General features: G+C 36.8%; 1 protein-coding gene across 1 annotated transcript in view; it reads left to right on the plus strand.

The window, feature by feature from the left end:
* The window catches only part of CHRNA10 (cholinergic receptor nicotinic alpha 10 subunit), an 867,306-nt gene that overhangs the window by 497,593 nt on the left and 355,551 nt on the right, over positions 1-14,162 (plus strand). The window contains exon 3 of the mRNA XM_044073048.1: positions 2,955-3,109. Within this exon, the coding sequence (XP_043928983.1) occupies positions 2,955-3,109 (155 nt within the window). The remainder of the gene's footprint in view (positions 1-2,954; positions 3,110-14,162) is intronic.

Genomic DNA, 14,162 nt, shown 5'->3' on the forward strand with positions numbered 1-14,162 from the left:
AGCCGACATGTAACTGTCACTAAATTATAATACAACATTCCATGCTACAAATTATTACACCAGTGTAGATTACAGCATCCTGAACCATGATGCAAAGTACACACACTCAAGGCAATAATGTCAGTATTAAATGATTTACAAGAATGCACCCAGTGATAACCACAGCACTGATATTTAAATTAAAACACCCAGACTGTGACTGAAATTGGTCAATACTGTTCACAGCACTAGCCCGATAAACAAATATAAGTAAAATAAAATTAAACTAAACTAAACTAAATTAAAATCCATATTACAAGTGCACCATGAAACTTGTGTACTTCTTGCATCAAAAAATTCGGGTGTCCCACATTTTGATCCTTTCTCACATGCTTCTTTGGGCTATTTTCCACACTGGCACATTAACTGTTTAAAAGGAATGACTCCTTATGCATAGCAATACCAGCATTCACAATCTCTCATGGTCTGATTTAGTATGATAGAATGATATTTATAGTTACATTTAATATTTCCACTGACACCCCTCTTGGATCTGACAACATAAACCCCTGGTTCTTTTGTCACTATTTACTATTGACCATTTTCTAGACTTTTAACTGACAAGTCGACATAAAACTGCTGAAGAACTGGAATGTAGCCTAAAATTAAAAATAATTAAAATTAGAATATTGTTTCTGTAATTTCTAGATATTTAACATTAAATGCAAACAAAATAAATGTAGCAGTTAAAACCAGAATTGTGACAAGCAGTTAAATATACACTGAACCATGAAAATTTCTTTAACTTAGCACGTAACAAAAATGAGGCACTAAAAACTGTTATGACAGAAGAGCTAATTGAAACCCATTTATGTTACATTACATTATGCTAGCAGAATCATGTTTAGTCCCTTATGTGCCTGATTTTTATGCTGAGCTAAAACTGCAGATAAAATAATGTAATTTTCAAACATTGCCTCAGCCTTTTCATCAGCCCAAAATAACCATAACAGATCACTAGGCATTGGCCGAAATATTAACATACTCAAAATCCCATGAAATCTGAACAACAGTCAAATGTTACAGGAAGGCACAAAGCAGTAACTATAAATATCATTCTGTCATACTAAGTCAGACCGTGAGAGTCTGTGAATGCTGGTATTGCTATGTGTAAGGAGTCATTCCTTTTAAACTGTTAATGTGTCAGTGTGGAAAATACCTCAAAGAAGCCTGTGAGAAAGGGTCAAAATGTGGGACACCCTAGTTCTGCGTCATGCAAGAAGTGCACGTTTCATGGGGCACTGGTAAAATGGATTTTATTTTATTTTATTTTATTTTAATTTTATATTATTTATATTTGTTTACCCGACTAGTGCTGTGAACGATATTGACCAATTTCAGGCTCAGACCTGGTGAAATGCAAAACTTTTCACAAGCACAAAATAGAGAAATATAAGCAATAACAGAGCAGTTCAGACTAATTACGTAGAAAAAAAATATGTATATACATTCTAGTGAACAAGCACAGTGCAATGTGCAATCAAGCAGAGTGTAGTGTACAATATATACATTAGTTTCTAAAGTGTGTCAGTCTTCAGTGACTATTTAAGAGAGGAAAAAGAGACTCAGAAAGGAGAGAGGTTAGGTGATGTTTCCTATGTTGAAACAGGGTATTTGGCTTAGATGAAGAAGTTCTTTTTGAGTTGCATTCTGAATTATGAATAAGTGTTGATTTCCTTAATGTCAATGGGGAGAGCTTGCCAAAAGGTAGGTGCCTGAGAGGAAAAAGCATGTACAGTGCTGTGGAAATTGGTTTTAGGGGAGATGAGAGTTGATGTTGTTTATGATTAGTGGCTCAGCTTGTATGAAGATTTTTTTCATGAAGTCTAGCTACAAGGCTATTGGAGAAAAGAGAAATGCTACTGTTTTAATTTAAATATCAGTCAGGTGGTTGTCACTGGCTGCAGTTTTCAAAAGACCCCATCTGGTGCATTCTTGTAAACCATTTAATACTGACATTATTGCCTTGAGTGTGAGTACTTTGCATCATGGTTCAGGATGCTGTAATCTAAACTGATGTAATAATTTGCAGTATGGAAAGTTGTAGTATAATTTAGTGACAGTTACATGTCTGCAAATTTGTACTTCACAAAGGATATCATTATACTATATACTTCATCTTAATTAATGTGAAACATCTTGTTTCCTAGCAGATGTGATTCACATTCTGGTGTGTGCTCCCAGAAGTCAGTGCTGTGTACCAGGGTATCATGCAGTGCAGACTATACGTAAACCCTGTGCTACAGTTTGGTTTAGTGAAGTGTATCAGATCCGTTCTGTAGCATACTTTGATCAGTTGTATGTGAATTCAGTAGTGCATTGTTATACTAGACAGAAATAGCTGTATAGTAAATTATTGCTTAGTATTGTGTTCTATTAGCTACAATCGCTCTGTGATGTAACTTTGTATATCATAGCTTAGTGTCAGCAACTACTGTACTGCTGTGAAATCGGATTTTGCAGTGTTATTTAAGTAAATAAGTTGAGCCATGTCAGGTATGCACAGTCCCAATAGCTGCCTGCAATATTGCTTATTTCTGCTGCATTACATGCTGTCTCTTGCGTATGCTAAGATGGAGTACAGCATTGTATTGCAGTATGTTATATGTCCCAGCACACTGTTTCATATCATAAAAGTCAGATACATAAAAATACTGTAGTTATGAATAATCTTTTCAACAACGTTAGACTACAGGTGATTAAAAGCAAGTACTTGAACAAATGTACGCATACTAGATGATTGAGCTTTTTTTTTTTTTTTGCCAGAAAGTAGCATAATTAAATATACAGCAGAAGGCAACAAATAAATGTAGACTAAAAAGCAGACAAATGGTGGAGAACTACATTATTAATTTTGTTAATAATTACTGGGTATTTTGGAAATAAATATCAATTTTGTTTTATTTCTCTTTCAGGATGAAAGGAATCAGATCCTAACAGCTTATCTGTGGATTCGACAGGTGTGGTTCGATGCCTATCTGCGCTGGAATAGGGATGAATATGATGGGCTTGATACCATCCGTATTCCTAGTAGTTATGTATGGAGACCTGATATAGTCCTATATAACAAGTAGGTCGGACTGGTATTAAGAAACATCTGTTTGATCCTATTCCCTTATCTTCACTTTTCTGGCAATAAAACAGGCAAGACTTTTTCCACTTTGGTAAGAATGTGCTAGAAGGCAAACAGTATCTTTGAATGAAGAGGGTGAGAAGTACTGTTGCAACATTCCTTTAGACATTAGATAATGCAGGGAATAATATTCTTCTCTTAGTATACAATTTCTGTTTCTTTGTGTCTGTGTTTGCAAGTAACATTAGTTTGAACCAAACTCTGCACATTAACTGCTCTTTTGAGTGATAACTGTTGCAAAGAGTAGAGCAAGTATCTTAAGAATGTTGAAATTTTGCTACATATTTCATATCAGCAGAAAGATAAAAATGCTTGAAATGCTAAGTCTGTTTGCTTGATAATTTACTGTGCAGTTACGCTGTGCAATTTTAAAATGGTGTTATTAGTTTATATGCACTATACTTTGTGTGTGTTTCCTAGAGTTTATGCATATGTAATACAGTTCCATGGGCAATATCAGTGAATGACAGCAGAGAAAGAAAATACAAGGAAATTGTTTGCCTAATGCAGGTTATGGCCAAAGCAGTTTCCAGGTATTTTCTTAAAAAAATGAAGGAAACTTGTTGGGATGTACATGTATAGTGATGTCATCAGCCAGATTACAGAATGTCGTAGCTTGGGATGTACATGTATAGTGATGTCAGAAGCCAGATTACAGAATGTCATAGCTTACACTTACAATGGGAACTATAACAAATATTTTCTAAACAGCAGGTGCTAGTGAGGGTCATGGTGATAGCAAACTGAGCAGGTACACAATACTTTCCTGTCCCCAGCAACAGTCTTCAATTCATTCTGTGGTACCCCTAGGCAAGCTGAGTGATATAATCCCTCCAATGTGCCTTGGATTTGCCCTAGGGACTCCTTCCAATAGACTGCAGCTGGTAAACCTCCTATAGGCATCCAGAAGACATCCTATCAAGGTACCCCAAATACCCCAACTGACCCTTTTCAACATTGGGGAACAGTGTTTGGACTCTGAAGTCCTCCCATATTACTGAGCTTCCCATTCTGTTACTGCGAATGTACCCAACTACCCCTTGAAGGAACTTTGTTTTTGTAGGAACAGCTGTGATCTTATCCTTTCGGTTATTACCCAGTGCTTATGATGATATGTGAGGAGGGGGACATGGACTGACTGGAAGACTGAAACTTCATCCCACTACTCAGTTCTCACTTCTCCACTGCAGTCTGATACAACACCTGTAGTACTGATGCCATTGCATCAGTCTGCTGGACAAATCTCCCGATCCCCTCATTGTCACTAATCTCAAGACCCTGAAGTAGATAAACTTTCCTGAAGTAGCTGTACTCCCTTCATCTGAAGGTGCAGTCCACTCTATCTTTGGAGATAGTCACAGCCTCTTACTTGGAAGCGCTGGTTTTGATCCCTGCAGTATCACATTCATAAGTGAGTCGTTCCATTGGTTGCAGGAAATCAGGAAATCAGTCACTTGAGTCTAAGAACTAAAAGTCATTCACAAACAATTGAGATACAGGCCTCACATCCCCATATGGGATGCTCATCACACATTGGCTGCATCTTGATATCCTGTCCATGAAAATAATAAACAGGAGGGAAGTCAAGACACTCCCTTGATAGGGACATAAGTCCCCCTTGAATGTATTTAACCTAATACAAGGATGCAGACACAGGTTTTACCCCTGAAATACTGGCACAGAATGTCATGCAGCAACAGTCCTAGGATCCCATAGTTTTATAGCATTTCCCACAACACACTTTAGGGTACATTGGTATTTAAAAGGGCATGTACTCAGTATTGGGAAACTCCAAGTAAACATCAAAGATTTGATCCACTTTTCTATGGCCAGAATTTATTTACTTTACTCTTATTGAATCGGGGATTTATGTGTGAGGAGAAGTCATCCTTGACATATGTTTTCATGCTGAGGAGTGTGATTCCTCTTTAATTGGGAACCTCCTTGCTATCTGATTTTTGAAAATAAGGACTATTGCCCTAATCTGGCAGTTAGGTCCTGTCCCATTCTTTCAAACAGTGTGGAAAAGATGGGTTAACCATGACTCCCCAACAAAGTCTTCACCTTCGACATTTCTGGACGATCTTTTCTACTTCCACCAGCTTGCTTCAATAGAAATGTATAATTGCTACAATTAATTGATCTGCCAAACTGGATTCAGTTTCCTCATGTACTACTTGCACCGTTCTGCTCAGAGAAGGTATATCCACTTATTCAGTACTTCCTCAAAGTGATTTTTCTGCTTCTCAGCAATATCTCCAGTTAAAGTGAACATGTCATAACTCTTGCTGAGATAGCCTGAGTAATATCCCATTTCCCCTTCCTGAGTCAAATGAAAATGTATGTTTGTAGTAAAGCTGTGACTTACAACCATTAAATAAATCAAATAGAAATACATTTATATTTCATTTTAGTTAATTATGTCATTTCAGGAAATATAAAATAAAATTGTTTTGCTGTTGTGTAGACAAATGGGTAGAAAATGTCATTACGTACTGTAGATACCATTACACAGTTGCTAGTTTTTCTTTGAAAATTTAATAGCAAAAAGCAAAGAAAAGTGATTTGAATGTCTCCTGTAAACATGCCAAAAGCTTCTTTTGTGTGTAGCGAGAGTATAGAATGAGAGATATGGCATGATCTCACAGAATACATCAGGTAGAGCTTCTAAAAAGGCATAATTCCTGCATTGTCATGGTATGTTAATGATAACTAGATGGCACTAGTGGTACTATAAGGGTATGCATTCAGCTTTGGCAATAATTCCCAGAAGCTTGCCAGCTTTTTGCTCTTATAAGTGACAGTCCAGAGCCCTTTACATAGAGCTTGAGACATCCACTCATTATGGTTTGCTGCAAGGCATTAACACTCTCAAAGCCCCAGCAGAAAGTGTGACCTTGCATTGAATTTTAGTGGTTTTTACATCACTCCCGCAGAAGCAGTATGCCAAATCACTGGGCGCAAACCATACGCCATGCATTAAAACTACTGTTGTCATCACTGTCATCATTCTAAGTTGCTAGTGACACTAAGAATCATCCTGAGTAGCATTTGTCTAAGAACTATGACATCACTAAACAGATTATAATATGCTTGACACATTTATAGATGTGTACTATGGGGACGAAAGTGGCTAACATCATGTAATGTCTCTGAAATACTTGAATGAAATATTACTTTATACTTAAAATATTTGCTGGTGATTTACAGAAACTTTACTTCTCCTTAACTCACTCAACCAGACAGCAGTAGATTTCAGCCTTCAGCTAATTTGTAATGCTGAAAAATGTTGCAGTATATCTCATTTACTGTCTACAAATTAATTATTTATTTCTTAGACACTTATCCAACTAAAATATGTCATGCTGACTGTGCTGCACAGAATTTTTTCTGGGAAAGTTAGCAAAGGAAATGCATTGAGACATTTGCAGTACCCCCCCCCCCCCACACACACACATAATTCTTTTTTTTTTGTATTTTGTTGACTGATCAGCTACATAGGATTTCAAAGTGTTTCTTTTGGTTAGCGTAAAATGGCATTCAATAGTATTTTAGTGACTAGAAGTAACCTGGTCAGAATTCTACAAAAATTCCATTGATTTTCATTGAGAAATTACATGGGAACTTTAACACTTCCCTAAACTAATAATCCTACTCCAACTATTAGAGACATATGACAACCTGGATTAATGCCTCATCTGAAAGACAGCATCTCAAGAGTACAGCTTGCAAGATGAAAGATAAAATTTAAATCTGACAAGGGGCAATTGGCTGACTCACCATGAAGATGGTTTTATGTAAATTGTGAGGTACAGGAGAACAAGACAGGTTTCTCTCTACCTGTGGAATTGATAGCCCTCCATTCTCTTTTGATGACTAAAGGATTTGATGGATGAGATTGGGAATTGCTGGATGAAGGCTTATTGTGTCTGTTATTCTAAAAGTGTCTTAGTTCTGGTTTAAGCACTTGGGCTGCAAGTCAGTTATTTTACATTAAGAAGGTTTGTGGTCTGCACTCTTGTGGGAGGAGAGGGTAGCCTTCCCCCTTCTGAACTGTGAATTGTTGGTGAAGGCTTATTGTGCCTGTTATTCTAAGTGTCTTTGTTCTGGTCTGTGGTCTGCACTTTTGTGGCATTATTGTCAAGGCCGTTTTTTTTAACTACTAGAACATCTAGTTTGCTAATACCTGAGTGTTGCTCATCAAGTTGTTTGTCTTATTGACTTGTTCAATATTTAAGTTTTTCTTACTCCTCCTTAGTAGATCAGTGGTCATGGATATCCATTTCCTAATCCTAACTCTCTCTGTGGCCAGTCTAGTTGAGCTGGTTATTCTGAGGCATTGTAGCAATTGGCTCATGTACACTGACTACCCACTTATTCTTAATAAAACAGATAGTGTACATGAGAGGTGTAACTACACTTTTACACAATGGAGGCAAAACTTTTTCATACAACCAAAACTAATCATATAGAGGTTGTCAGTGACACTTGCACCATGCCTACTGCACAAGGTAAAGATCCTAAACATAAAACTACTTATGATGAGGCACTTACTGGTAACTTTCCTAAAACATCAAGACCTCCTGTATAGCACAAAGAATAAGTCCTCAATCATCATGTAAACACTCTGCTAGAACACCACCTTCAGCTACACATAGTAACACTGTATCCAGTGCCTCCACTGCTAAGCCCTTAAGGCAAACCAGCACACAGCCAAATTTCTTGATCTTTGGTGATTCTATAGTGAGGCATAGCGATGTCTACAAAAAACACTACACGAACCACAAACCAAAAACAGACTCTGCTGATACCAATAAAGGCTGTCCCTCTTTAGAACTCTTCTATTCAGAAGAGTATAAATTCCAAGTAACTCCACAGGCAAGCTCCAGTGACGGGGATTGTTTATTTAACAAACAAAACAGTAAAATAATGAAACAGCAGATTAAGCGCTTTCATCTCTACTCGGGAGACTTCATCAGAATCATCTGCTGAAAGTAAACATACACTTTATATACCTCCTCATTGCTTTTCATTGGTCAACCAATTAATTAATTCATTAAATAAATAAATTAACTTATGCCAGATCAAATACATTAGCAATGTTGTAATTCATAGTATATAAAACACAACATTAAATATAACCTATACACAGGGAACTAATCTAAGGGGCGGCAAAAGCCAACACATTCTGGCTAGGCTTATAAATGCCTTCAAGCAGATAGCCTAGTACCTACCTATGAACCTATAAACCTATAAATATAAAACATGAATGTCAGTATAAATATAAGTTAAAACCTATAGAAACCTGTGTATTAACTAATTCTAAAAAGTAGTAAAGATATGCGACTGTAAAGACATACAACTTTGAAAATAAAGCTTTCAAGTGCAGACCAAAATACATTTTATGTGCAAACCAAAAACTGTAATACAATACTTTGTTATTGGGGGAAAAAACACTTCATAAAAAAATACATATAAAGATTAGTGTAAGCAATACATATGTAATTCAATAAATACATTAATTATTAGTATTGCACTGTTATCATAAAATATTAAAATGTTAAAAATATTAAAAATATATATTATATTGTTGTTATTAATAACATTATTGTGGGGGGATGGATCAGTATACACATTTGTATATTTACTGATGTTCTGTCCTTTCAATGGTGTTAGTGTATTTAGTTAGGGGTCCAACCTTTTGGGGTTAGCTGATAGTAGTTTTAAAGCATGGGTGATAGAAATATGATCGTTCAGACCAAGATTATTACATGCATCAAGCTTTAATTGCCAAATCATTTCCTGAAATTCCAGCTGGGTCTCCCAATCATTCCCTCTCTTGCTTTGTTTAACTTCCTCTACCACCCAAAATTTGTAATCTGCTTCCTTACAGGTCAGTAAGTGTCTGTATAGGGCATTATTCTCATTTTTCCTATTAATATCATGTATATGCTCATATATACGTAACCTTAGGTTACGCTTTGTCTTTCCAATATAGTATGCCCAGCAAACCTTACAGTACACTAAATACACCACTCTTTGGTGTAACAACTGGAATAGGTTTTGAACTAATCTCGTTATTAAACTTATCAATAATATTTTTACATTGTTCCATTAACAGTTCATTGTTGTTAATCATAGCTTTCAGGATAGAAATACCACAGTTATTCAGTATGCTCATAACAGTATTAAAAAATTCCGTATCATTGATTGTGTTGTTTGGAAATTTGTTAAGTCTTAAACCTTTTGGTACTATCTTTTGTTCTATACATTTTTTAAAATACCAGTTATCTAAAGCTAATGCTTTATATCAATCTATTTAAAGAACATAATGGAGAAGAAAAAGGAGGACCACAAAGGGGGGACATGTCAAAAACTTGGGACTTTCAAGTGTGGTAGGTGTTCCCAGTGTCCCTTTATAGCTGGAACAAAAGATTTTGATATACCCAATATTGGTTATAAAATTAGGGGCAAAACCTATTCCAGTTGTTACACCAAAGGAGTGCTGTATTTAGTGTACTGTATGGTTTGCTGGGCATACTATATTGGAAAGACAGAGCGTAACCTAAGGTTATGTATATATGAGCATATACATGATATTAATAGGAAAAATTAGAATAATGCCCTATACAGACACTTACTGACATCTAAGGAAGCAGATTACAAATTTTGGGTGGTAGAGGAAGTTAAACAAAGCGAGAGAGGAAGTGATGGAAATGATTTCCATATTTCTATCACCCCTGCTTTAAAACTACTATCAGCTAACCCCAAAGGTTGGACCCCATTGAAAGGAGAACATCAGTCAGTATATAAATGTGTATGACTGATCATCCCCCACAATAATGTTATTAATAACAACAATATAATATATATTTTTTTTAACATTTTAATATTTTATAATAACAGTGCAATACTAATAATATATCTTTACTACTTTTTAGAATTAGTTAATACACAGGTTTCTATAGGTTTTAACTTATATTTATACTGACATTCATGTTTTACATTTACAGGTTATATTTAATGTTGCGTTTTATATACTATGAATTACAACATTGTTAATGTATTCAATCTGACATAAGTTTATTTATTTAACTAATTAATTGGTTGACCAATGAAAAGCAATGAGGTGGTATATAAAGTATATGTTTACTTTCAGCAGATGATTCTGATGAAGTCTCCCGAGTGGAGATGAAAGCGCTTAATCTGCTGTTTTATTATTTTACTGTTTTGCTTGTTAAATAAACAATTCCTGTCACTGGAGCTTGCCTGTGGAGTTACTTAGAATTTATACTCTTCTGAATAGAAGAGTTCTAAGGAGGGACAGGCTTTATTGGTATCAGCAGAGTCTGTTCTTGCATAGCGATATCTCCCTCACCAGACTGAGTAAGAAGAGAATCATGGTTAGTTGCATTTCTGAGGCTAGGATCTGTCAAGTCACGCAGGCACTCAGGTAATTGAACCACAGGTACAAGTATGACTCTGTTATAGTTCATGTGGGTGTTCATGACCTGAGACATACCTCCCTTGACTATATGAAGTGAGACATGATTGACCTCACTGATTATGTGTCATGGGTAGGTATGAACCTAGCACTGAGCAGCATACTACCTTCTCCAAGGATAATACCTTGTTACCAACAGAAAATGATTGATTTCAACAACTGGCTTAGCTTCTGGTGTCAGTCCAAGGGGGTACAATATTTGCTGGCCTGGGAAGACATGGTTGACAAATCATGCTGCTTTGCCAGGGATAATCTGCACTTCTCCCCTCTAGGCTCTTGAATATTGGCAAAGACCTTTTTCATGCCATAGGGCCTTTTTTAGGTAATGCCAAACTGATAAACCTACCAACTTAACTCAACCTGTGAAATAATATCTGAAAGTGGTACTGCTCAGTGTTAGAAGTCTTAGCAAAAAACACCACTCCCTGCCAGCCTTCCTCTCCCTGGAGAGTTTAGACATCTGTGTAGTAACAGAAACATGGTTTAAAGTCACTGAGAGTGCGCCAGCAATGTAAGTGTATAATGCCTTTGACACCTTTAGACCATCTACTGCACAGGAGGGAATTAAAGGTGAAGGAGTGTCATTCCATAATAAGACTAATCTCACATCCAGACTAATTAAAGTGTATGACCCACTGGAACTCATACATGTGCAACTCACCATAAACAGGGTATTATACCATATACTTGCAACATATAGCTCCCCTCCATGTCCCAGGAAACTCATACTACCTATCTCAATGTACAAATTCAACCCAATACAATATTTATTTATTTATTTTTTATTTAACATTTGTTTACCCTTTAACAGAGTCACTAAATAGATATGAATGAATGGAATGAAGCCAATTTTCAGTGGAGGTCCAGGGAGAAATGCTCCAGATGCATGTCTTTGTAATGAGATATCCATGGGGGATCTCACCTACCCCTGTATAGATTGGGAACCTTACACCACTTCTAATGTACAAGCCAGATGATTCTAAAACTTTGTTCATACCAACAACCTGGAACAGTTGGTCCAAACATCCATGACCCTGTACTCAATTAACATGGGGGCCAATGTTCCTCACCCAATGTAACATCTTCATTCCTCAGATCTGACTATAAGGCAGTACTACTAGAAATAAAAATTAAACCCGGGATCCAGTGAAACCAAAAACCTTTAGGAACTATCCCAAGGCTAACGTTTCTCTACTAAGTAACACCTTGACTAAATTTCTAACCCCCAAGCACCATAAGCACCATAGAATACACTGAGCTATTTATAAAATCTCTCTACAGCCATACTGATAGCTGTATAGAGTGAGCTGTGCCCACTCATGTTAAGAATAAGACAAACTCAAAAGAGAAGCCACCCTGGTGGAATCACAATATCAATCTGTTATACAACAAAAAAAAAATCTTGGCCTGTGACGATATGAGGTATTAACAAAAGATAAAAAGAGCACAGTGACATTCAACCTTTTATTAAAACGATAAAAAAGGTTGAACATCACTGTGCTCTTTTTCTCTTTTGTTTGTATTGGATTTTACAGAAGCACAGTTTACAGTAGTGGTAGTCTTTGTTTTTATGATGTGGGGTATTGCCAGCTGTGCCAGGAGAAGTGGAGCAGTGGATGTGTGACATATGCCAGCACAGCTAACTGGAATTTTGTAAAGAATTATATGTCATTTGTATATCAAATAGACGCGTACAGATACTTGTGATAAAAAATGTATTAGTAAAGTTGCTTATGTTAAAAAATATATCAACAGTGAGTCCTGCTGGACAGAAAGAGAAATGCACCTGCATGTCAGACTTATGACTGTGGAAATTAATATATTATAACAGAGGATACTGGATGAGAAGAGGTTAATCTCAGTCTAGCTAACTTTGAAACATATTTTGAAATTAAATTACCTGGTAGGCCATAAAGCTTGTATCTTACAGTTTTAATTGCAGCAAGAGATGAGATGCCTGTGAAAATAAGGACTAGGAATCCTTGTAGTATTGTCCTTAGCAGTGAACTAATTGCTATGGTGGAAGGGTGGAAGTGTTGAACTGGTTTTATGGCTTCCAAATCCTATAACATATTTTAGCAAAGTTCTATCTGTGTGTATGATAACACATATCTGTGAAATTCTGGTTCAGCTTCTAGCTAAGGGGGTAGTATGGGAACCAGAAGTCATATAACCAGATGTGTCTGATGTCATTCTGTAAGCCAGATCTGTAATAATGTTTTAATACTAGATGAGACAGAAGTCTCAAGAGCAGTCTGTTTTTGAAACCTGACATCGGATAACTCACCGACTTTATCTTGCCTTGCTCTAGTAAGTGATCAGGGAATAGTTAATTGTTTAGATCAGTCAGGAAAATATAGTGAGATTAGCTAAGTACTGTTTTTCTGTATCTGTGTGACTTTATTCATCTGTGTTATTTTAATATTTCCTGTGATTGAACCCCTGGTGCTTATTGTAAATAGATATCTAGTATTTTCCTGTTATTATTTATTATTAAATATGTTTAAACTTTTCATTGTGGCCGGTCCTTTAGAGAATATTTTAAGCTTTGAGTGTATTCATATCTATTTAGTGACTCTGTTGCCATTTCTGAAAGCCTTACTGCATTGGTCAAACACTGTCATTGGTGTTAATATTAATTTCACTCAGTATAACTGGGTACCCTTGTAAGAGCCTTAGAGTAGCTGGCTTTGGAGTGTCTGGTGGCAGTGTAACTACCTTATAGTCTGGGCAGAAGGAGGCATAGCTAGTAAATCTGTATCAGCCTTACCCAGGTGTGTGTGTGTGTGTGTGTGTGTGTGTGTGTGTGTGTGTGTGTGTGTGTGTGTGTGTGTGTGTGTGTGTGTGTGTGTGTGTGTGTGTCTGAAAATCAAATCTCAAAGAGTGTGTGTCAGCTGCTTGGAGCAGGGACACAGAGTGGTGGAGGACTTGTCTTGGACACTTGGCTGAGAACTCAGTTCTAGAGCTGTGTCAGTGAGGAGTCTTACTGGGGACCTGGAGGGGGAGAGAGAGAGACAGACAGACAGAGAAATGCAGGCTCCAGACTGAGTGTGTTCCCTGTGTACTCCTAAGGGAAATTGTGCTTGATGCAGAGAGCTGCATCTGGAAGTACTAGTTGTATCCATTTTTGCTCCAAGTGAATGCCCCTCTCTAGTGTCAGTGGTGAGAATTCTGGCTCCTTGATGACTGGCCCAGACAGGAGATTCACAAGGCCAAGCATAGGAGGAACAAAGCCATACATACTAAAAGCCCTCTGACCAATCTAAGCATTCAGCTAGGATGGTTAAGTAATACTTCAAAGGCTAAATTTAAAGAAAAAATAGCTTCTGAAGCAAAGGACAAGCACAAATCCTTCTACAGCTAACCATAACCTCAGAGGAAATAACAACAATACAAAGAACTTATTGTAAATGACATCACCCACACTGAACCAGAGGCCATTGCCAACCTTTTGGCTGACAGGTTCAGCTCAAATTTCTCCTCCTA

Source organism: Protopterus annectens, chromosome 5.part1 (assembly GCF_019279795.1).
Source record: "Protopterus annectens isolate FY-2018-M chromosome 5.part1, PAN1.0, whole genome shotgun sequence".
Lineage (NCBI taxonomy): Eukaryota > Metazoa > Chordata > Ceratodontiformes > Protopteridae > Protopterus > Protopterus annectens.